We start from the raw sequence: 25,830 nt of genomic DNA, 5'->3' as shown, positions 1-25,830 counted from the left end.
ATGACATGCAGAGTGGAGTCCCCCTGAAGTGCTGAACGCCCCCCGTACCCTGAGCTGACTGAGGCCTCCAAGGAAACCCAGCAGCCCCGGGTTTTCCTTCAGGATATGCAAATTTAGTACAGGCAGGCCAGGAAAAGGCTCTGTGCTTTTTTTAGAGCATCCTATTACAGGCTCTGTGATCCATTTGGCTCAGACCCTTTTAATATTCTTAAAGAAATAAACTTTTCCATGAGCCAAACTCTGCAATTTATTTCTCAACTCATTTTCATCCTATTTATCTTTGCGTGTTTAAGTTTTTGGACTTCCCAAACTAACATAAAACTCCCCAGCCTGTGAGCGACGCCAGAGTATCTCTGGGGCTGGGGAAGGAGCACGGGTGTGGGGCGGATGGCGAGGATGGGATTTTGGTCTGAGGCTGGCCATCAGCGTGCTCTGTGCCCTGGAGTGCGTCACTTTGCTTCTCTGAAGATAGCATCTTATCCGTAGAGCAAACGTCCTTTCCAGCTGTGATATTTTGTTATCCATGGAACAAACGTCCTTTCCAGCTGTGATATTTTAACTCCATATTAACATGATACTAACTCCATATTAACGTTATTATTAATGTTTTAACCCTATTTTAACTCCATATTAACATGATAGAAAATTCTTCATTGAACAGATATTTACTGCACGTTCACTATGTTCCATTAACTCCATTTCATGAAATTCAGGTAAATATAATCACAGAGATTCTTGCCTTTGGCCACGGAACATGGCTGTACCAAGAAGAAACCTATTCTCCCTTCTCTTGAGCAAAAACTATATTTCACAGATGAATATTTTCTGAGGTATTCAATACCGTGATACGCTTGTAGCTCAGGAATTAGATAGCTAGATCTGATCGACTCAAATTTCAGTGAAGATCACTTATGCAATCCTATATAATACATTGCAACTCCTGGGTTTTCCATGAGAGATTAACACATGGCGCTGGCTGTTTTCATTCTTACTTGTATGACTATTTTCCCCATTTTTCTGCCCAGAATATTTCAGGTGTGCTAAAGTATTCATCTAGAAAAAACCTGACACCAGGTTGTTATATTTGTGTCAACAGCTGTGGTGTATATACACAAAGATATGTAATAGATGTCTGTATAGATCATCATAAATGTAAATTTAAATCAGCATAGGTATGTATAAATATATTTCACATACATATATGGCCTCATCTCTAGTGGACAGCTTATATAAACATACAACTTTTCATTTTGTCAGCATATATACAAAAAGATGTGTATTGGTAATGAAGTAACAGTTCCTTTGTACTTTTCTTCCTTCCCCCTTCCTTTCTTCCCTCATCCCTTCCTTTCCTTCCCTTCCCTTCCCTTCCCTTCCCTCCCCTCCCCTCCCCTCCCCTCCCCTCCCCTCCCCTCCCCTCCCCTCCCCTCCCCTTTTCTCAACCCTTCCCCCAGATTTATCACCACACATCCAATTAGTTTCCCAGCTGCATCCATTTTTCTTCCGTAGGGACACTGATTTGTCCTCATCTCTGATGTTCCCTTTGTACAAGCAGCAGTTGTGTATTATCTGAATTAGTACAGCAGTTTCTTAACTGTTTTCACTGGACTAGAAGCTCCATGAGGGCAGAGACCATGTCTGCAAAACCTGTTTTTCCAGGGACTATAGCCTAACACTGGACACAGACCAGACAGTCAACAGTTATTCCCTGGATGGATGGATGGATGGATGGATGGATGGATGGATGGATGGATGGAGAGTATCTGTGACTCTAAACATTGTTTTTTTCTGAAAGACAACTTTCATTTGCTGGCTTCAAATTCTTCAGTAGCTCCCCAGCTCTCTCAGCATAAAGTTCAGTTTCCTTAAAGTGATGTACAAGACCCTTCATAATCTGGGTTCGGCTTAGCATGCCAGCCTTACCACCACTTACTGCTTTCCCGTTGCACTCAAAACCACAGTCATCTGATTTCACATTCTCTCTCAGCTCTTCTCTTTGCTTGGAATATCTCCTTTTCCCAAGCTTTCCCTTGTTAATTCTTCCTTATGTTTCAAAACAGAGCTAATGTACTTGTGAATATGTTCCTCTATTAAATATCTCATCCCATCTGAGTATTACAGCACCCCTGTCGGGTAGGCATCATTAGAGTAGGTGATACAGTGAGAAACTGTATAGTTGATATTTTAACCCATCTTTCATTCCTTCAAAGCTTGACATGATCCCTGGACCAACAGTATCACATAGTATTCTACTCCCCACCAAGGAATTACTTAACCATCTCAGGCTCTGTTTCCTCTTCCGTAAAATGAGTTTCATAAGACCAACGTCATAGACTTATGGCCAGGATGAAAAGAGCTGAGGCGTGTAACGTGCCTGGCACAGTGCCCAGCACACAGAGAATGGTCAGTGCGTGAAGCCTGGTGTTATTATTAAAGGGATTGCTGCTTTTTTGATGGCTTGGACTCAGTGCCCCTTGAGGCTCTTTTGTACATCTAAAAGTTGGTCTCTGATAACCAGACAAGCACACACTTTGCAAATATGTCTAGTCCTGTTTACTTACTTGAGCATAATGACCAAGCTCACTTTCTTGTCCTTTGGAAAGCATTTGGTCCCTCTGTTGATTAACAGTAAACCAGGGATGAAAGCATGAGCCAAACAGATTTGTCATCTTTGCTCTCCTGTGGCTCCCCACCACTGACAGTCATTTTCTCCGAGGAAGGGAGAAAGATTGCTCCATTCCTTGCCAGTTCCAGGAGAGCCCATGGTGGAAGGTGGGAGGATGTTCACCTGGCACCCGCCATGGCACAGCAGGCTCTTAATACTCCATGGAGCCTTCACTTTCTTTTTTAGCTCCATATTTGAACAAGATAGAAGATTCTTCACTTAACAAATATTTATTGAATGTCCACTATGTTCACCATTTGTGTACCAGGCACCGTATTAAAGACTGAATATGGTATTGAGTGAAACAGAGCTACGAAACAGAGACAAAAATGACAACTACCTTACAGGATTTTGGTAAGAATCAGATAAATAAATTAATGGCTAGGGAACGTGCTCTGTGTGTATGAAAACGCTGCCCCCAATAAAGCTTTTTGAATGAATAAGTGATATATGAGTACCAACAACCCACAGAGTCAAAAGAATCAGGAACTCTTTGGGTTGGAGAATCGCTAAGAAGAAAGGCTTCAGCCTAGGTAGGGAGTCTTGTTTGTGCCTTTGACTTAAACAACCTGTCTCTTCTATCCAGCATTTGCTGCAAGTAATAAATGAACCTGGCCAAGGAGAGGTGGAGGGAATATTGTAGTTACATCCATCTCTTCTTGTTCTGATGTGTTATATCTAAAAAGTCTTTTGAATTTTCCTTGTTCTCCGCCCCCCAGCCCCCTTGCTCCCATCTCTTTTTCTCTTCTCTTTTCCATCTCCACTGGACATCTTCTCTCTTCTCCCTTGGCTGGGCAGAGGCAAGGAGATTGGAGGCATTTACAGCTTTCACTGGAATGGCTTTTCCACCCAAAATGGCTTTCTAGTTTTCATACTGTGGTGATTCCTATTATGCTGTAACATTATCAAAACCTTTTCGGACAAAGATTGATTTTTTTCCCTTTTGCTTTAGAAATGTCCAGCATCTCCACCCCCCGTCAACCACTGATGCTAAAGAATGTGGCTGATAGGACAACCTGAGATCCTTCATCCTACCCTCCCCAGCTGATGTGTATCTCTTGCTAGACACCCTTAAATAAATTAGAGCCAATCACTGCATTGAGTCCTGATTACTTTTCTCAGCAGTGCAAAGGAGAGCTCTCTGAGGGTCTAGGACTAATGATCTCAGCAGAGAAAAATTCAGAAGTCGCTGCAGGCTGAGATCAGTGGGGATGAGGCATCGTCCCCCTGGGGAAAGAGTAGAAGAATCTCTCCTTCCTTCTCCCCCCTCCTAACCATCCCTCCCCTTCCTGAGTCAGACTGGACAGAGCTCAGAGAAGCTCAGTGGTATGGAATGACCTCATGTGGAGAAGGGGAGGAAAAGAGATAAGATGGCTCCAGGGCTGTCTTCCAGCTCTGTCATTCATGGTTCTAGACAGTTTCCTCCCAGAACACTCAGCACAAGGGGTAGAAGCTATCGTTACTTACCTCCTCTTCCCTGGAGGTTTCTGGCCCTTCTGTCATTCCAAGCAGGTTGTACCAAAGGCAGGGCCACGGGGATGCTGGTTTATTTTAGTGGCTCTTGCATTCCGTCTGGAGAACAATGAGGAACTTCAGGACGAGACAAAACTAGGCTCCAGTGCTGACTGTTACACTTCAAGCTGTGAGACTCTGGTTAGTTCACTCCACATTTCTGAGCCTTAGTTGCCTCATCTCAGAAATGAGTCCTTGCAAGAATTAAACAGGTTCAGAGGACATAGTGACTGTTTAGCAAATGTGCGTTCCTTCTTTCTTTCCATCTGAGGCAGAAAAGCCTACAAGTAATAAATGAGGCGGGACAGTTTGGGCAGCGACACAATCATTAGACACTTATTTGAACATAGTTTTGACCAGATGTCTGGTGATTCGTCCAGATCTGTATCGCAGGTGTGTGGATGAGCTGGGTGCTGTGCACACAGCAGATTCACCAAGACACTGAGAATCTTCCCTCCCTTTATACCCTCTCTGTGAGTTCTAGTCGGGCCAGTGTCACCTGAGGTCTGCAGAAAACTCTGAGGACTTTCCAGAACTCATCCCCTCATCTCTTGTCCACAGGTCATCCAGATGTTGAACAACCCTGTAAGTCCAGTGTCCGCACCTGGAGCCCAAATTCAGCTGTCAACCCACACACAGTCCCTCCAGCCTGCCCTGAGCCACAAGGCTGCTACCTTGAACTGGAATTCCACTACCCCTTGGTCCCTGAGTCTTTGACCATCTGGGTGACCTTTGTCTCCACTGACTGGGACTCCAGTGGGGCTGTCAATGACATCAAACTGTTGACTGTTAGTGGGAAAAACATCTCCATGGGCCCTCAGAACGTCTTCTGTGATGTCCCACTAACCATCAAACTCCAGGATGTGAGCGAGAAGGTGTATGGCATCCAGATCTACACGTTGGATGAGCACTTGGAGATAGATGCGGCCATGTTGACCTCTGTTGCAGACAGCCCACTCTGCCTGGAGTGTAAGCCCTTGCAGTACAAGGTGGTCCGGGATCCTCCTCTCCAGGTGGACGTGGCCTCCACCCTACACTTCAATAGAAGATTCACAGACATGTAAGTGCGCTCTCTGAATCAAGTGGGTGGGCTGTAGAGGGATGTAAGGAGGGTCAGAGAGGCCTGCACTGGAAGGAGGTTCATCACAGCCAGACTCACTTCTAGGGATTTGTAACCTGGTTTGGGGTGTAGAATTGTCTTAACAAGGCAGAGTTGATATGGTGGGAAGAGCAATGTACAAAGCACCAGGAGTCCTGAATCTTGGTGGCAGCCCTAACACGTAACTCTAAGCCTCTCTGAACTCTCTGCAGCTTAGTTTTCCCAACAGTAAAAGGAAGGAGGCTGGATGAGAGTAGCAATGAGAAAGTCATGTGTTACTAATGAAAGTACAGGAACCGAAGTTTGCTAATGATTTCCCTCTTATAATAAATTGAAGAGTATTCATGCATTGTGATTGCTTTTCCAGTGGGTGAGAAGGGAGTGAAGTTATAGCAGGTTGGCTGGGAATTGGGCATGTTCCTGGATATTTGCATGAGAATATTGCTGGAAGGTGAACATAACCAGTAACAGTCCTTGTTTTCCAGTGTGGAAGAGAGGCTCATACCCATTGGATCCTTAGGCGCCTTTGCAGCTCTAGGTCTCCATGATTCTTTTCGGGTACTCATTGCTCTGATGTGAGATACTGTTTGTCCTTAATATTCCTTTCTCAGCCCACCTCTCTATCACCTCTTCCTCAAATATCCTGAGGATTTATGTTTTATGAGACGGGCTGCCTTACTTTGAAGTCATTAGTGTTTTTCCCATATGCCAGACAACAGGCTAAGGTCTTTGCATCTTTTACTTATTTCATCCTCCTCACAACCACAGCCCTAGTCTCCTTCTCATTTTACAAAGAAGGAAACTGTAGCTTAGAGGTATGAAGTCACTTGTCCAAGATCACATACTTAGGAAGTGGTGAGATCAGGATTGGAATTCATCCTGACTCCTAAGCCAGTGCACTTAACCACTGTTCAATTAAAGACGTGATTCCAATTTCTGCTTTAATCTAACAAATGAGGGAGCCTTAGCTACACCTCATTTGGGTACCAAGAGTCTATGAAGTCAACCACCAAACATTGGTTGAACCTCTTCTATGTACAAGTGACATGGGTGGGGAACACTTTGAGTATTGAAAAGAACAATAGCTCAAGAGTCAGACACCTTGTGTCTAGCCCCAGCCAGTCCACTTACTAATGTTAGATAAATCAGTCAATCTCTCTGAGCTTCGATTTCCTCTTCCGTGTGATGAAAATGTTGAAGTCAATGGTTTCTATGGGCCTTTTGTGGCACTTTCTTTGGTTCTAAGATGATACAAGACACAATCTCTGCTCTGTCTACTTGAAAATATTTGCTAAGCCAAATATTATTAATAGAAACCAAGTTCTGGAGGAAAGTTTTAATCTTTTTAAAAGACAGAACCACTTTCAAACACTTTACCAGCACTTCCTTTTACAATGCTGGCAATTAACGTGCACATCGCAAGCAAACCCTTACCCATTCATTGACTCAGAGATGAAGAACATCTGTTTAAGAACTCAGAGGGAGCACTTGGTTTGTGTTTGAGAATGTGCTTAAAAGATCGTCTTGCCTTGAAAATATTCTATAACCCTGTCTCTTTCATCTCCTCACTTGTCTAGAATGGTAAAGTTCTATAAATATGCATCCACTTAACATTTCTGTATAAAACAATGAGGTGAAGAAATAATAGATGTCTTAAAACCTCAGCTTAAACACAGCCTTTTTTTTTTTTTTTTTTTAGCCTTGAGTTGTGAGCCTGTGAGAGCTGACACAGGTTGATAAGTGTGGAATTGTGGAAATTAAACTGAAGAATAGGCTAGTCACTTACTCTGTCCGGTGCTCAGAGGCCTTAAATCTATAAGGAGGAAGTTGTACTACACTAGTGGTTCTCAAAGTCAGTTGCATGTTACAAAAATTGGGGGCATTTTAAAATCACCTCCAGCTCACTTGCATTCCCGCCTCCTTCCTCCTCCTGGCCCTGCCCCAGGTATTGATCTAATTGGTAAGGAAGATAAGGCCTAACCATTAGGACTTTAAAATCTCACTGGATGATTCTAACATGCAGCCAAGTTTAAGAACCACTGCACTAAATCAGGCTCTCACAGTGTGGCCCCAGACTGGCAGCGTCTGAGAATTTAGAAAAGGCCACATGTGCTTAGGCCCCAGCCCAGACAACTGAATCAGAAACTCTGAGTGCAGCACCTTTCCAGATGATTCTGATGGTGGTTGAAGTTTAATAGTTACTGGTCTAAATGATCTCTAAGGCCCAGGAATCTCCAAGGTCTCTTTACTCACTATGAGTGACTACTCATTCACTTTACAAGTTTGTATTGAGAACATTCTGTGTGCCAGAGTCTGTGCTGAGAGCTGTAGATTTCAGGGATGACTCAGCCCTTGCCCCTTTCCTGTAGACACTCACACTTTAGCGCTGAAGACCTTAACCACTTGGTAAAGATGCCAATTCCTATGCCAGTTTGCTTCCAAAACCACCACTATTCAGGTCTACATTGTGTACCATTTGTTCTTGCATTCTCAACAAATGTTTCTTTGGTCCCCACTGTGTTGCAGGCACAAGGTCTAGACTGAGGCCTTCATTGACCTTCCTCTTTGTCTTTCTTGAGTCCCAAGGAATTTATTGGAGACCTGGGCTGGGCCAGGCTCCACTTCCTGACTTGAAAGTTCTCTGAGACTCTGAAAAAATAAAACATCATTCCAAGTCAACCTATCATTTCAGCTCCTTTATCTCTTGGTAATTCGAGTTCTAAACTCCAACACAAATACCTCTTTGTGTGTGTGTGTGTGTGTGTGTGTGTGTGTGTGTGTGTGTGTGTGTTTTACTGCTCTCACATTTTTTCCATATCAAATAAATTGGCTCTTAGACAAGTTCTATATAAAGACTGTTTTGGAGAAAAAGAGGAGAGAGAAAAAAAATGCTTTCTTTTTCTTCCCTGACTCAACCCATTACATGATCCCCTTTGACCTTTGTCTTCATTTTTTCTCTCAACAAAAATATTTATTCTTTCTGTTATCTATACTGGAGATAGTTTCCCAAGGTATGACATTGATGAAGGGAGAGGCTTCTGTGCTTACCCAATGGATGCTTCTCGTAGACTGATTGCTTTTGGCCGGTACAAGGGAAAAATAGGGACTGTCTTCCTTAAGTGGAAGCCTCTGCATTGAGTGAGGACTGACACTGACAGAGGAAAACGGAACCAGTGCTGACCCTGCTTCTAACTCACTATGTGACATGAAGACACATTGCATCACCTTTTGGGGCTTTATTTTTTCTATCTGTAAAATGAGGGGACAACATATGAAGCTTTTCTCTGTGGATAGTTGTTCTTAGGTGACTTTTTTTTTTTTTTTTTTTGGTAGTAAAAGGGACTCAGCAGAGATTGTTTATCTCTGAATCAGTACCTAGCGTGGACCTCACCGGTTCTGGATGGCCTAGTGAAAGGTGTGATTTGTGAATAATGACCATAACGATAATAATAACAATACCAATAACCATTTACTGAACATTGACTCTGTTTTCAGTGCCTGACACATATTTCTGAGGCAGGCGAAGCTCAGAGAAAAAGCCAAAGGTCAGAAGAGTGACTTATCCAACCTAATACAGCTGGTAGTGGCAGAGCCAGGTTTAAAACCCAGGTCTAATTCCAAATTCCACCTTCTCAACCGCAATACCGTACCACCTCCTGCTCTAATAATGCAAAGGCAGAATTTTAGAGCTCAGACATGCATCCAAGCTGGCTGCAGTTCAAGATACGGGAGGTAGAAGACAGGATAACAACTCACAGGTCACCAACCCGTAATCCGTTCCTGAGACCCACTCTTGGAAGTCCAGCAACATGAGGTACATGGCCAGGTCTTCTGTGTCTGGCTGGGAAGAAGGAGGAAGGCTATTTCTGTTTCTAAACTTGACTGCCAAGTGCTTCTGCACTGGGCACCATGCTACTTGGGTCTGTATGGAATCTCCAGATTTCTCTAAGAAGTAAAGACTCTGGATAAAACTAAGCCCTTTTTTTTTTTTTTTTTGGCTTAAAGGAAGTGAGATATAAAGCAAACCGGGAACAGTGAATAGCAGCTCACTTTCAGTATTCATCTCTTCATCTGTTCGTCTATCCATCGTTGATTCATTCAGCAAATATTTACTGGATGTCTGTTAACACACTAGGCACCATGTTAGGAGATGATGATACAGTGGTGCCGGGACAGGCATGGAGTCCGCCCATATGGTGTGCCCACTCTTTGGGAAGAGAGGGGGTTAGGAAAGCAGTAGCCCTGCAGTATAGTAAGTGCCCTGATGGAGAAAACAGAAGCAGAAAGTCAGTGGTTTCTAACCCAAACTTGGAAGAATTGAGCTGTAATTGAGGAATATAATCTCCCCGAGGACTGGATTTTTGCTGGTTTATCTGCTGGTGCAGTCCCAGTGCCTAGAACAATTCCAGGCACAAAGTAGGCACTCAGTAAGTATTTTTGAATGGCTCTTGAGTGAAGAATGGGAAGGAGTTTAGCAGTTGAAGAGAAATGGAGAAGCTGTAATTTACTAAGTACCTCCTATGTGTCAAATGCTTAACTAAGGGCTTTATTTAAGTAAGCTCATTTGACTTAATCTGTACAACGACTCTGCAGCGTAGGTGGTCCTATCACCAAATTACAGATAAGAACCTGAAACTCAGAGATTACACGGCTATCATACTGTGTAACTATAACTGGGGTTTGCACATAGATCCATCAACTCCAAAGCTAGTGCTCTTATTCATTCTCTAGTTGAACAACTATGTTTGTGTTGCCTACTTTGTTTGTGCCTCTCTGTTCTTAGAATCGTTGATTTAGAGCTAGAAATATTCTTAGAAGTCATCTCTCCCAACGAGCTTCTTTGTGTGTCCCAATGAATTAATCTATTGATTCTTCTTTCGCATTCAGACCTGTTAAGCTGCCAACATAATCTCTATTTCACCTCTCCTCCTCGGGATTCTCAGTATAAGTCTTGGGGTAAATGAATAAACATAAAGGAAGGACATATTCATATGATCAGGGTGGAAATTGTTGCGAATATGAGTCCACATTTAATGAATCAAATCTCAAATCTCTTCCTCTGGATTCCGCATACTCAGAACTCCCATCAATCAGCTCAAAAACTTTCTAGTTCACTCATCAGTTCATTTTCTCAGTGAATATTTGTTGATTTCCACCATGAACCCAAGTACTTTCAAGGCACTAGCGATGCAGTAATGAACAGAGCAGAGAAGGTCCTTGCTCTCATTGATCCCTGTGATGTAGTTGGAAGAGACAAACCAGAAAACACTACATAATATCTCAATTGGGTAGGATTTAGTGATTTTAGATAGGTGCTCAGGAAAGGCCTCTGTGATGAGGTGACATTTGAACAGAGACTGGAAGAGTCTCCTAGTGACTCACAATAAAGGCCTGGTGACCTGCCATCATTGAGATCCTAGCCTATTTGGAACATAGATGTCTTATAACGTGATCCTTGGTCCTTGATCACTGTTTGGCTTATCTTAGATTTAACTGTGCCTGCGTTTTTTTCTCTCACCTGGTTCAGATTCTTAAATACAAAATTTAGCATGCTCATTTGTAACAGAGTCAAGGGTCCATGAATGCTTGTCAGGTAAATGAGTGAAGAGTGAGTCAGCAGTAGAACCTCTCAGAAAAAGGGTCTCTTGCTTCCACATCTTAGCCGTAGTATTGACACGTGATGCCATAGTAAGCCTCAGAGGGTTGGGAAAGGTTAGACCAAATCGGGGTCACCTGAAGCACAGGTGTCTCCTTCGTGCTGTTTCTGTGGCTCTCAAGATGAGTCACCATTTCATTTCTTGTCTCAGCCACATTTCTTTTCCTGGTTCTTTCTGTATGTCACCTAGTCATGCATTCTTTGTTCTTGTATGTATTCATTTTTTCATTCATTCATCAACCAAATAGTGAAAATCTAATTTAATCATATTCAGTGATACTTTCTTTATTTCACAGATATTTACTAGGTGTCTGTTCTGTGCCATGCTCTGGGCTGGAACTAGAGATCCCTAGTCTCATGAGCACACAGTTTAAAGGGGGAAACGGGCAAAGGAATCAGGTGATTATACTGCAGCATGAGAAGTGTATGGTGTGAGGATCATAGGAAGGGTCTATAAAACACAAGAAGGGTATCTAACCCAGCTTGAGATGGTTTAGGAAGGTTTCTTGGAAGAAGTCATGTCTAAACTGAGACCCGAAGGATGAATAAAAGTTGATCACTGAAGCAGTTTGCCATAGGATGGATGGTTGAAACCAAGTGGATGCTTAGCAAAAATTGATAAATGAATGAGTGCATAAACGAAAGAATGAATGAAAGAACGAATGAACCAACCTACTCTACTTCATGGCGGAAGAGCATGTTCAGTCTCAGATCGAATGTAGAAATGTAGTAATCTGAGCTATCTATCCACTTTGGTCCTTAGATCTACTTCATTCCTTTTAACTGCTATATAACATTCCACAGTAGGAATGTGCTGCAGGTTATTTAGGTGTATCCATGGTCATGACTACTCAACGAAATGGAAGTGCTTTGTCTTTGCCCATTTGATGGGTAAAACATGACTTCTCATTGGTGTTCCTGTGATTGAATGAGCATCTTTTAAAATATTGACTGGCTATTGACATTCCCTTTTCTGTTACTTGTCTATTAATATCTATAAGTGGTGTCTGGTTGTTAATCTTTTCACACCTCAGTTTTCCCATCTGCTAAATTGGGATTTTCATGTCAGCCCTCCTGCATATCCATCAGTGTTACTAGAATCTAGGGTAAAACGGGTAGTCAAGAGGGAACTAGCATTTATGAAGAAGTTACTCTTAGTAATCATTTATTCATTGATATATTTCTCAAATGTTCCTTGGATGGGAACCATGCCACATTCTGAAGATACAACGGTTACCAAAAACCAACCCAGTTTCTGACCTCAGTGGAGTGTAAATTTAATCACTGTGTTAGCCACCATCACTTATGCAGGTAGCATTTACTACTAGCCGTACTAGCATCCCTACTGCTAATAATTACCATGTAGTAAATACTTCATATATGCTCAGTATTTTTATAAGCCTACCAATGAGGTGTAGTTATCAGTTTGCTTTATTTTTAGATGGGGAAGGTCAGACTCAAAAAGGTAAAGTCATTCATTTAAGGTCCCACAGTTAACAGATGCTCGAGTCAAGTTTTACATCTCCTTGCCTGACCCCAAAGGGCATGCCTGGCAATCTGTAGAGCATAATCATTGCTATGACAGGAAAAGGACAAGGTGGCATCTTGATGGATGGCGAAAGTCGATGTTAAAACTAGCTTTTCTTGTTTCCAAGAAGCAACAGAATAAACACATAGAAGAGAACTTTTTTTTTTTTTTCATTTAGGTTTTGAAACACTTAAGTAGATGAGGAGGAAGAGGTTCGGCACAGTGTGGGCCTGGTCAGACCAGCACGGTTTCCAGGAACGTGTGGTTGAAATGCAGGCTCCAGGCTGGACCCCTTTCTGAGCAGGGCCTTTCCCCACACCTGTCCAACATGGCCTTGCCTGCGTTCTGCTGTCCACCAGGACGGATGAGCAGCATCGGGAGGGATAGCTGTTTCTCCAAGTCCAGAACAAATACTCCTGTTCCTAGCCCAGGCTAGCAGTGTACATAGTCAGCACAATCTTCCTCTATTTTTGGAAGCCGGGCCTCATCCACCTACAACTCCCTGTCATCAGTCTTAGGCCAAGTACCTCTCAGAATGAAATACAGGTTCTGGGAACATTAGGGTAAACAAAAGGGTTTAGCAAAATCCACAGATCTCTGGGGTCACCAGTAGCCGTAGAAGTGCTGACTGTCTCCAGGTACCCTCACGATTTTGAAAGTGTGAAGGGCCCCTGGTTGGTGCTAACACTACTGAGATCACTTACCTAAATTTCTGTGGATCAGTCAGATGCATTACTGGACCATTATAGTGTCTCTTCTACATCATAATGTCTCTTCTACAGATATTAATTAAGACTCACAGGGCTCCCCTGGTGGCGCAGTGGTTGAGAGTCCGCCTGCCAGTGCAGGGGACAGGGGTTCGAGCCCTGGTCTGGGAAGATCCCACATGCCACGGGGCAGCTAGGCCCGTGAGCCACAACTACTGAGCCTGCGCGTCTGGAGCCTGCGCCCCAGAACGAGAGAGGCCACGATAGTGCGAGGCCCACGCGTCGCAATGAAGAGTGGCGCCCACTTGCCACAATTAGAGGAAGCCCTCGCACAGAAATGAAGACCCAATACAGCAAAAATAAATAAACTGATAAACTCCTACCCCCAACATGTTCTTCTAAAAAAAAAAGACTCACAGAAGTTAAGTGATGGACCCAAGCCTCTGTTGATAAATTTATTCATTCATTTGTTCAGTCTTTGAAGAATAAGTACCTTCTGCATGTCAGTCTCCATGCTGGCACCGTAATTGTGAATCTTATAACTGGATAGGAGGGCTGGCCTGAATAATAGCCCCAATAAAAATATAATCACAACCTGAAGATTTATTATTATGTGAGGTTATAACAGAGCATAATGCCCCCTCACATTAAGGGGACATATACAGAAGACGAGACTGGAGTTGTAAGCAGGGGCCATATTGTGAAGGGAGTTTCTGTTATGGAGTTTGGATTTGTTCATTGGGAAATAGAGGACTAAGCCAATCAGATCTGTGTTTCTATGAAATTGCTCTTGGTGCTCTGTAAAGAGAGGATTGAGGAAGCGTGAGAAAGTCCATTTAGAGGTTATTGCTAAAGTGCAAGCCAGAGATTATGATTATCTGTCTGCAGGAGAAGTGGATGAATTGGAGGAATGTTTTAAAAGTAGAACAGGGCTTCCCTGGTGGCGCAGTGGTTGAGAATCTGCCTGCCAACGCAGGGGACACGGGTTCGAGCCCTGGTCTGGGAAGATCCCACATGCCACGGAGCAACTGGGCCCGTGAGCCACAACTACTGAGCCTGCGCGTCTGGAGCCTGTGCTCCGCAACAAGAGAGGCCACGACAGTGAGAGGCCCGCGCACCGCGATGAAGAGTGGCCCCCGCTTGCCGCAACTGGAGAAAGCCCTCGCACAGAAACGAAGACCCAACACAGCCAAAAATAAATAAATAAATAAATAAATAAATAAATTTAAAAGTAGAACCAACAGGACCTGGAGATGTATTGGATGCAAGGGTTCTGAGAAGGAGCTGTCCAATGACTCCCAGGTTTCTGGTTTGAGTATCTGGAAGGAGGGAAATGTTATTTCCTGAAATGGAGGAATAGATTTTAATTTAGTGTTTTGTTAGTGGGTGGGGTAGATCAAGAGCTCCTTTGGCAAACAATGAGTTAGTGAAGTCGGGTTGCGGTGGGTGTCCTGATGTCACCTGCTTCTTTGCTTCTTTGTTCTTTTGCCTTTCTCCCTGTGGGTAGGTAGGATGGACTGGACTTGGCTGTATGGGCACCGATTCCTGATTTTTAAGAAAACAAGTAAATGACTAGGAACAAGAAGGAAAATAACAGCCGTCAGAGTAATTACAGATGTGGGAATAATGGAGGAATTTGTCTCACGCCGGGCATTGGCGAGAGGAGTAGACAAAATCCATTCAGTCTGTGCTCAGAGGTGATGAGAATCCTCAGGACACAACATAGTGGGTTTATGTTGTATCTGTTAAAGCAGGAGCCTCAGACATTACTTAGGAGATGCTGAATCTGGCATCAGGAGATCTGATTCCCAGGCCAGCACACAACTGTCTTGCTGCATGACCCTGAGCAGATTCCTTCAGTGCTTTGAACCTCAGCTCCTATCCCTGGAAAAAAGTGGGTGATGATTCCTATCCATACAGTCTCACAAAGGGTGTCCTGAAAAACTAAGGAGCTAATGGACTTGCAAGAACATGATGCAATGTGGGGGAACTGTAAAGATTTAAATGTTCATGTTTCTTCCTATTGTTTGGTTTTCATTAGGCTTGTTCTTGGCCAGGCCGGAGAGTATGTGTGAAAGACAAACACACAGACACGCACAGACACACTCATGAAACAGTTTCCCGTTCAACTCTATGCAGAGTTCAGTGCTGGATTAGAAGAAAGAAAAGACCATTGCACTTTAATCTCTGTAGCTGGGCTAAAGAAAAAGAGAGAAAACCCATCGAAGTGCTGGCCCTGGAATCAGGAGACATGGCTTCAAGTACCGATCTCCTGAGATTTTGCTATATTACTGGCTCATGATTCCCCATCTGTGGGCCCAAGTCCCCCTTCTATAAAATGAAGGCCTAGGTAAATGACTCTGAAAGTCATTTCCAGCTCTGACATTCTATTCAGACCCTCCTGGAGTTCTTACCTGCCCCGAGTATGTCTAATTCAGTAAGAGTAGAGGGACCAGGCTACATGTCCCATGCGAGCTCAGAGACTGGCCATCTGTAAAGAAAGCCTTCCAGGTGCACTGGGGCCCTCAGAGCTCCTTCTTGACCTACTTTCTCTCTCTCTTAGGGCTTACCGATTGTTCCTATTTGGGACAATTTCAGAATGTACTGGTGTATTTTTCCTGTTCAGCGGCATTTTGACTTGACAGTGAGATACCAGAGATGGGAACTAGGTAACACTTGCCATATTATCTTCAGCTTCTTTGCAAGGACAGGCATGAAGTAGATGGTCCATAAACAGGTCCAAAAAGGCATGAATGAATGAATGAATGAGTAAACGCTTTGGCAGGTCAATAAGTGGTCAGAAATTTGTGGTAATACAGATGATAGCTGGCATATTGGAGGTCTTCCTTTAAACATCTAAAATGGATTAGTTACCAGAGGGGCAAAAGGGTCAAAGAAAATCCTATAGCATGGTCTCTTCTCCTCTTGGGGCCACAGTCCCCCTAAAGGGAACGAATGGGGCCAGACGATGTCAGTCAATCTACCATTCACAGGCATTTATTTAGTACTGTCTTTGTAATGGGCCCCGTGCTGGGCAGTGGAGAGAGATAAACGGGGCAGTGAAGTCCCAGCCCTCTGGGAGCTTCATCTAATTCATATGAGAAGGGGACACCTAAGTGGTAACAAAAGTGAGAAAGGTGTTATGATAAGAGAAGCACAAGGGCCAGGAAATCCTCACTCAGCTCAAAGGTCAGTGAGGTCCTCCTGGGAAAGGTGGCGTCTACACTAAGGCCAGACCATTTAGCCAGGGAAGGGAGGGGGGACTGTTTGCTCCTGGTGGCCGAGGGGGTCAATTTTGAGGAGGAGAGTTTGAGCAAAGAGGCCAGAGGAATTGAGAGGAGGCCAGCAACATTGGTTCTAGAGTGCCATGCTGAAGGGTCTGGACTTCATCCTGAGGGTGGTGAGGAGCTGTTAGGGGTAAGAGAGGATCCTGATCAGGTCTGGTTTTAGGACAGCTCTTTGGCTGTGGGGCTGTCTGGGCAGATGTAGGGACAGAGGCACAGACTGTAAATGATGAGGGAGGTAAGACAATATTGCCAGCACTGAAGTAGAAGATGGCCCTGGTCTAGGGTAGTCAGGGTGGGAATGGAGAGAACTGTATGGGGCTGAGCGGTTATTGATGGGATGGATGTACCCCATGACTGTTCAGAGAGAGGAGGGAAGCGAGCGGGTCCTAGAAGTGCCCGTGTTGTTGGCGTCACTGAAATGCACAATGTGGAGATAGAGAGATGTTTGGTTTGGGACGAGAGGAGGCGGAGTTCAAAGCTGTCTTCCCATTATCAGTCTGTGAATTGGTGGGGGCAGACAGCTACAGTTTGCTTTGAGCCATAACATTTCTGTGTACAGATTCAGGAGCAGGTGAGGTGAGCTTGTGCATGTGCACGTGTGTGCGTGCATGCATGACCCTGTGTTTGTGTGTGTGTGTGTTTTGGGGGGTGGGCAGACAAGACCTGTGAGACCACCTGTTTTCATCGTGCATCGATTCTCAAAGTGTTGTCCAGTGTTCTCAAAAGTCCCCTGTTGGGGTCGTGGGGTTAATCTTCTGCCACACTAATACCTATAACGTTACAAGGCATGGGCTTTGTTTTCTCCCCAGGATTAATCATTCACTCATGGGCTTTAATACAAGCCAGACACCACCTCGCTGTGCCTCATGCAAGGCCATGCCAGTGCCCCCTTGCATTTTAATGCTGCTTTCACGTTCTTGTTGTCGGAGTGGGAAGTAGGTTTTTTGCCACAGCTTCAGTATCCTATAAACTGAAAAGCTTGAATTCTTCCATCCAAGGATGTTAGTCACAAAATGCCAGGAAAGCTGGACTCTGCCATTAATTTTCTGCATGACTTGGGGCAACTTCTTCCCTCCTTCTCTGGGCTCTAGCATCCATCCCACAATGAGACCCTGAGCAACCAATCTCCAAAGCCTGATTTCTACATTTTTGTGTTTCCTTCTTGAGCTAAGCTCCTTGTATACAAACTCAGTCCCCAAAAGTTTTCAGCAGAGAGAATTCTGAGGTGCTCACACCTCCTCCTGTCTAGGAATTAGACTCAAAACCTCTCAGGCCTGGAAGGAACACTGAAGCGCTGACACTCTACAAACGAGGGAATTGAGCCCAGAGAGGGGAGGCCGCTTCCTCAGTCACACAGCCCTTTGATGCCAGAAGAGGGAATTGAACCTAGGGCTCCTGATTCCCAATGCGGAGTGCTGGCGTCCGGCCAGACCTTGGGATTCAGCTTTGAGCTCAGCTCTCTCTGATCATGAAGAAGTCTCCGTTGGCCGCTCAGAGTGAAATCATAGCGCGCTGACATTAGTAACGTCATGGCAGCTGGTGCTGGTGAGGGGGGTGGTATAGGAAATGAGAGAACGCATTTGGCCAAACTCCGGGTCCACGTGACCCTCCAGGAGCCCTCATTTCAAAACAAACTCAATCTTTTAAGTTCAAGTTCTCCCCTCTCGTCAGAAACGTGACTTCCTGCTTCTAAGAAGCCAGGCTTACAAAAGGGCTCAGAAGACTTCGCGGACATCAAATAGCTCTTACAAAATAGCGTTTTGATGAGTTAAGTGTAAATGAATCAGAAACATAAGGATTACATTTTCCCCAAGCGCACATGGGTTTCAAAATTCGAGGGGAAGTGTAGTTTGCTAACTGCACGCCGACTTTCACCAAATCCAAAGCATTCATGGGGAGGGTGGGGCTAGGGGGGCGAAGAAAGAGATGCCCAGCCCCCAAGTGGTTTTAGATGTGATGCCAAATTCGAAAATGCTGTTGGGCTCACCCTCTGCCAGTAATAAAATCGCTGGCCACCCAGAGAGGCCACAGGAAGGAGAAGGGAGGCTGCTTTCCCCACTGGCCCCTGGTCCTCCACAACTGTGTTCAGTTAGTGCCGTTCAATCACCAGCTGTCACTGGGTCCCTCTGTTGACTCCTGGCCCCCGTGTGGCCTCCATTTTCACACTGTGCTGCATGCCTTGTTTACCTCCGACTATATCTGGTGTTTTGGCTCCCAGGGGTCTTGGCGACCGGTCAGTTTGTCACAAGCCCCTGCTCTGCAATCAAGAGGCCTGTCCATCACCAGCAGGGGTGTTTGGGGAAGCTGTCACACATCACCTTTGGTTGCATTCGGGAAAAACAAGAGTCCCTTGTAGTTCTTTTCCTCTCTCCTTTCTTTAATGCTATACAGGTGTGGCGTGTCCCCCAAACTGGTAAATGTCTTCCCTTCAAATCTCAGCCTGACACAAACAACCAGTTAACTCTCAGGGCTGCTGTGACCTTATCCCAGGATTTGAAACTCTGACTCTTTTATAATTTCCACATTGTCCCCCCATTCTTTTCTCTTGTATTTTATTTCACTGCACCAAGAAAGTACAAAATCATTTCAGTTGGTGGTAAAAGATGATTAAAACAAAATAACAAAGGCCTTGGCTGCAAACTGTTAGTTTTATTAAATGTGCTACTGAGTTTTAAATTGGTACCAGGGCAAATCTTTGTACAATTATATCCAAGGCTGCTGGAATTAATCAGTTGCATGTATACATTTGCTCCTTCCTGAGCCTTATACAGAGTGAGGGCAGCACTGTCAGTCTGAAAAGAATGAGCTGCGTGTTACCTGTGTGAGAGGGGTGGACCCTAGTCCCATTGGGAGGGATACACATGCCCAGTGGATTCTCGGATCCCTGCCTTATCATTCTTCATTCATTTAGTCCAGACCATGGGTTGGAGCTCACAGTGGTCACCAGGAATAATAGTGGATGGATATTGTAAGACCAAAGTCCATTTTCCCAAACAAAGATTCTTTTCTTGGCAATGGAATCTCACCATTCTGAGATTAAGATCTTATTAAAGCAAAGCTTTAATTTCCACATGAATGGAAAGGGCCGCAGTCTACTGAGTGCCGGTCGGGTCCGTGTCCGTCCGTCCGGTAGGAGGGTAGGTGGCAGTGGAGGGAACCCAGGCTGTCTAAAGACCTGGGTGCCGGTTCAGTGTCTCGGCTACCGCTAACACGTCTAAGTTCTGACTTCTACAGCTGGAGGTGTGGGACTTGGGAAATCATTGCATCCGGTCCCCTGCTTTTACAACAGTGGGTTTCCCATCCCTCAATGACTCAAGCCCTAATATCTCGCCTCAGAACCTTCCACCATCTCATCTACCTTACACTCTCAACTGACCATTCTAGTAAAACTTTAGCGCTCCCTTTGGCTTACCCCGCAGGCCAGTCTTAATGCACTGTTCTTTATCTCAGAAGGTTAACCTGTGTCCTGTTCTGTGCTGTTCGTACTGCTGAGAATACCATGCTTATCATTTATGTCTTGACATTTTCCCCATGTGCACTGTCTCAGACTATTAATTCCTTCAACGGATATTGTTGGAAACCTAGTCTGTGCCAAGCACTGTGCTAGGTACAGAGATGTAGCAATGAAAGGCTAATGTTTTTTTTTCTGTCCTTAGAGCGCTTAATGTACACCGTGGAAGACAGGCATCTGATTACAACAAAGGGTGTGAGTTTTATAATAAAGTATGGGGGGGATATGGACGCTTGTAGAAGGAATCAGCCTAACCTAGGTGTCAGGACTCTCCCTTTCTCATCCTTCTAACCACTACTGGGCCCTCCTCTCTGTTGGTGCTCTTCAAGCTCTGCCTTGAATTACAGTCAAACTGTACTTGGCTTATCCTCTCTTTTGCCCATTGAACTATTGGAGATCAGTGATGGTGGTGTCTTCTTCATCTTCGGAATGGCTCCTGCCAGAAGCTCCATACATGCTTTTTATTTGAATTGCACCAGGAAAGCAAGGTCCAGAGAGGAGAACTAATTCATCGAAAATCACAACCAACGTTAATGGAATAACCATAGTCATTTTTCCTGACGTGGTCCAGGAGACATCCACGGAGATGTCAAGCTGCCTTTCATGTTGTCCCTTCCCAAGGGCAGAGGATATTCTCTACTTCAAATCATCAACAACGGCCCTCTTCCAATAAAACATAAGACCAAAGTACCTCTCAACCTAGAACAAAAGTAAAGTGTTCTCTTAAGAATTCAGGGTGATACCCAAACAAATTGGAATTAAGGAGTATATTGCCATCACATGTAGGGAAAAACAGTGTATGTAACCTTAATGCATGAATGTTAAGAAATTCTTTGCAGAAGACTACACACAGCTTCAGTCATTGAGTGAGGAAGGATATTTGGTTGTAAGTTTTAGTTCTTTTTAATCAAAATAGAATATGACAACGCCTAGCATAGTGCCAAAACTTGGTAGGAACTCAGTTTATTCCTGCATCAGTCCATCCCATGGGCAGATATTTGGTCTTTCTACTTTTCCCCCAAACCAGTTATCTGTACTGCTACCAACATGGTCTTGCACAAAACAAATATTATTAATGCCCTTTGACTCAAAAGCCATTTCTGTCCTCCTTCTCATGGCTCGGCTTCTCCTTATCCCTCCTGTCAAGCCAGTATACCTTCTTTGAGAAGTTCAGACTCCTTCTCAGCCTGTGTCTGATATTACTCGCGCTCCCTTCAGACCCCTACACTTTTTTTTTTTTTTTTTTTTTGCGGTACGCGGGCCTCTCACTGTTGTGGCCTCTCCCGTTGCGGAGCACAGGCTCCGGACGCGCAGGCTCAGCGGCCATGGCTCACGGGCCCAGCCGCTCCGCGGCACGTGGGATCCTCCCGGACCGGGGCGCGAATCCCTGTCCCCTGCATCGGCAGGCGGACTCTCAACCACTGCGCCACCAGGGAAGCCCAAAGCCATTCATTTTAATGTCTTTTCTTCCCCCAAAGCCTATGAGCATCCTAAAGGCAGGACTACATTTTACTGATTTTTGAATCCAAGAAACCTAGGAGAAGCTGGGACAGCCCAGTGAATGCTATTTGGATGAATGTGAGTGGATGAACAAATGAAATGATATAAATATATTTATCCAGAATTTGAAAGTAGTCAAAGCCATGAAAGTAATTAGCTAGCATAAAGCTAACTAGCTGGGTTTACTTCTCCTATGCTCCTTTTTTCATGAACACTAGAGATGAAGTGGTATTGACATATTTGTGATCTTATATTCATAGAAGATTGTATGTGTTTGTGTATGATTATACATAAAAAGATACATGAAGGGTTGCTGACCAGAATGTTCTTGATAGCTGCCTCAAGGTGATGGAATTTGATATAATTTTACTTTATTTTAATTATTTTACATAGTGCTTTAATTTGAAGCAAGCATAGGTAACCTTTATGGATAGAAAAAAAAATCAAGCAGTTGGGATAATATACTATCCCTTCTCGATTAAAAAAAAAAAATCGGCTCTCACCTAGCAATATGTTAGTGCTTAAGCTATTTTGCTCTATAATTCTACATAAGAAATAAACTCTACTTTAGTCTGAGTTTCAGCTTCCTAAAAGACTTTAGGACTATAAGGGGAGCTTGCCTTATCTTCAGATAGTTGCAGTGTTCTGTACTTGATTGGATATTAATGCATTGCTCACTAGCATGTACTCACCCAAGGAGTCATCTCAATATCATGGAAAGGTCAAGAGTTCTAGAGTCAAACAGCATGATTTAAATTCTGCTTTATAATTATTATCTCCCTGACCTTGGGCAGATCACTGAACTACACTGAACCTCAACTGCACAATGCACATGATTTCTACCTTACAGGTATATTTTAGAAATTGTATGTGGAAATATGGTGGACTAACAAACTAAAACTATTTCCAGTACAAACCTCTATTCCAGATAAAATACGACTGATATAACTAGCATCCTTTAAAATGCATGACTGAGATCAGAGAAGTCAAAAAATGTGTTGCTAAAGGCAAAAAAAAAATGGAACTGAGAACTAGACAGGTAAGCCCTGAATCTAGTTTTATTGATGTAGTTTGGATAAGGGAGAGCCATCAGTTTTGGCAACTGAGTGGATTGAATATGCTTGCTTATTCTAGGAGTGGAGATTTGGCCCTGAAACTCCGCAGGGTGGGGACTTATAACTAAAGGTTTCAAAATAAGGTTAGGACCTCTGAAAGTCTACGTGCTTAGTGAGAGAGTATACTAGGGAAAACATATCTATGTCTGTGTCCTATACCTCAGAAAGATTTGAGGTTTGAGTTTACACTGCTTTGTATGGTCTGGGAATGCCTAAACTGAAAAACTAACTGGGAAAAAAAAAAAAGAAGAAGAAATCATTCTAGACAAGTAATGTCCCAAAGGTACCTAGAAGTTATCCTCTGAGGGAGGATATAGACTTGACCTTGGGGACACATGGTTGTCACAGATTAAAACCCAATGAACATGAGTTGACATGTCAAAATTCTAAAAACACAAAAATATAAGAGTAAGGGTCAGAAATCAACATCAGAGTTTCTATTAAATTTTGATAATAAGTATGCATATTTGTATTTTAGTATAACCAAAAAAATATAATTAGAAAATATAGTCTGCAAAAATTAGATGGATGGACTAAGAAGGGCTAAAAAGTAGAAATAAAGAAATCCAATACGCCCAAATGAAAGCGAGAAAGGGGGAAAATAAATAAGCAGAGAAAAATAATGATAAATGTAAAGCACAAAGAAGATGGGAGAAATAAATCTAATATACTAGTCATTACACTAATCAGATTAAAGTTGACTATGAAAATGAAGACTCTCAGGTTGGATTTAACTAAAGCTAAGTTCACTGAAAGATAAAAGGTAAAGGAATGCAAAATATTTGCCATGCAAATACTAACCAAAATGTTACATTAATATTATTATCAGGCAAAGGAAACATTAAGACAAAAAAAAAATTCTAAGATAAAGAGTTCACCATATAAAGATAAAAGGAAGTTATATAATGATTTTGAGCTTGGATATACCAAATAACATGGCCTGAAAATATATAAATCAAACATGACTCTTACCTAAAAAAAAGTGATAAACCCATAATATTATGATATTTTAACATACCTTTCTCCATAATTAATAGAACAAGCAAACTAAAATAATGATATAGATGATTTTGAACAACACAAAAAATATGTCATCTGATAAAAATATATAGAACCCTGCTACTGAATTAAGTATAAATATTTTCTTCTAGGATATGTAGAACATATTTTTTTAAATTTACCATGTCCCAGGCCAAAAAATGGATCTCAGCAAATATCAAAGAATCAGTATCACATAGAACAGTATTTCTGTCCACAACACAGCACATAAATATATAAACAAGTAAACAAGTGGACAAGTAAATAAAGGAAGAAGATAAAAATTTTTGGTCAATTAAATGTATGACCAAAAAGCAAAACTCTTACACAAGTTAATAGCAGACAGAATTTATCAATGTATTAAAACCCACACACTCAAACGAACACACGCATTGTGTCAAAGCTGGCTTTTCCTAGAATAAGATGAGACTTTAAAGTTAGATGGTCTATGAATGTAATTCACAATACCAGCATATGAAATGATGTTTTAAAATAAAATTGTCTTAACTAGATGCAGAATTTTAAAACTCTTAATAAAATCAGGTCCCTTCACGATAGAAAACAAAACAAAACTATTAATACCATTGGTTCTACCTAAACCAGCTTGGCGAGAAATACCAACAAAATTTCTGAGGATTGAAAAGGGAGAAACTTGGGACTTCCCTGGTGCCTCAGTGGTTAAGAATCCACCTTCCGATGCAGGGGAAAACGGGCTTGATCCTTGGTCCAGGAAGATCCCACATGCTGTGGAGCAGCTAAGCCCGTGAGCCACAGCTACTGAGCCTGCACTCTATAGCCCGCGAGCCACAGCTACTGAGCCCACACGCCACAACTACTGAAGCCCGCGCTCCTAGAGCCTGTGCTCCGCAGCAAGAGAAGCCACCACAGTGAGAAGCCTGTGCACCGCAAGGGAGAGTAGCCCCCGCTCGCCGCAACTAGAGAAAGCCCGCAGGCAGCAACGAAGACCTATCGCAACCATAAATAGATAGATAGATAGATAGATAGGTAAATAAATAAAACATTATCCTCATCTGTAAGAGACTACAAAGAAAAATTAATAAGAATCAAATTACTGGAATGAATAAAACAGTCTATGAGAACATATGAATAGAACATCAATTTATAAATTATTTTTTGTCAGCTACAAGACATGAGGATACAAATATAGATATACATGCACATGTGTGCATACGTGTGTGGATGGATAGATAGATTAAAGCTATCATTTACTGTAGTACTGACATCTATAAAATGCTTAGAGTTAGGAATAACTCTAATAACTCTAATAACTCCCTAATAAAAAATCATCACAATTTTTATGAAGAAAGCTTTAAAACTGTACTGAAATCATAAAAGAAGACCTAAATAAATAAAGAGCTAAACTGTGTGTATAAATGGGGGATACAATGTCATAAAGAAGTCTTTTATCCTCAAATGCATGTATAAAACTCAATGAAATTGGAATTAAAATCCCAACAGGCATTTCAAAAAATGAAACTAAAATTTCACATGAGAGAGCAAAAAGGGTCTTTTGATGGAGAAAACCAAAGTATAGAATGGACTTGTAGCATAAATTGACTTGTTTAAAACTATGGAAATTAAGACAGACTGCTATTGATAAGATAATAGAAAAAAAAAAATAGACTAATGAAACAAGATAACCCAGGAAAAAAAAAACTTATCTAAGTTCTGAAGGATATATGTCAAAGGCAGCATCACAATTCAGTAGTGAAAGGATTAACTTTCACATAAATAATGTCAGACAAACGATTCATCCCTATTTGGGGGGAAAACAATCCTTACTACACATCATTTTAAAAACTATTTGTAGTTGATTGAAGCCATATATGTAAAAATAAAAACTTAAAGCTATTGAAAGGAAATAGGGGAGACTATTTTAATACTTTGGAGTAAAGAAACATTTATTCAACAAGCCATGAAAAGGACAAATCAAGAAGGAAATGATTAAAAAATTTTATTCAACAGAACAACCTAAACAGAATGAAAAAAACAAAACAAAACTAGGAGTCACAGACTTAGAAATGGTATTTGCAGAACTTTTAATTACAAAGGATTAGTATCCAGTAACTGTAAATGCATGACATATCAGTAAAGAATTCAAAAAATGAAACTAAAATTTCACATGAGAGAGCAAAAAGGGTCTTTTGATGGAGAAAACCAAAGTATAGAATGGACTTGTAGCATAAATTGA

General features: G+C 42.6%; 1 protein-coding gene across 1 annotated transcript in view; it reads left to right on the top strand.

Moving 5' to 3' along the window:
* Positions 1–25,830, top strand: part of PAPPA (pappalysin 1) — a 267,788-nt gene that overhangs the window by 79,551 nt on the left and 162,407 nt on the right. The window contains exon 7 of the mRNA XM_024126382.2: positions 4,739–5,237. Coding sequence (XP_023982150.1) covers positions 4,739–5,237 — 499 coding nt within the window. The remainder of the gene's footprint in view (positions 1–4,738; positions 5,238–25,830) is intronic.

The sequence above is a fragment of the Physeter macrocephalus genome, chromosome 9 (genome assembly GCF_002837175.3).
Source record: "Physeter macrocephalus isolate SW-GA chromosome 9, ASM283717v5, whole genome shotgun sequence".
NCBI classification, from domain to species: domain Eukaryota; kingdom Metazoa; phylum Chordata; class Mammalia; order Artiodactyla; family Physeteridae; genus Physeter; species Physeter macrocephalus.
Note: the sequence above shows the minus strand (reverse complement) of the source record. Positions and strands in the feature narration are given on the sequence as shown.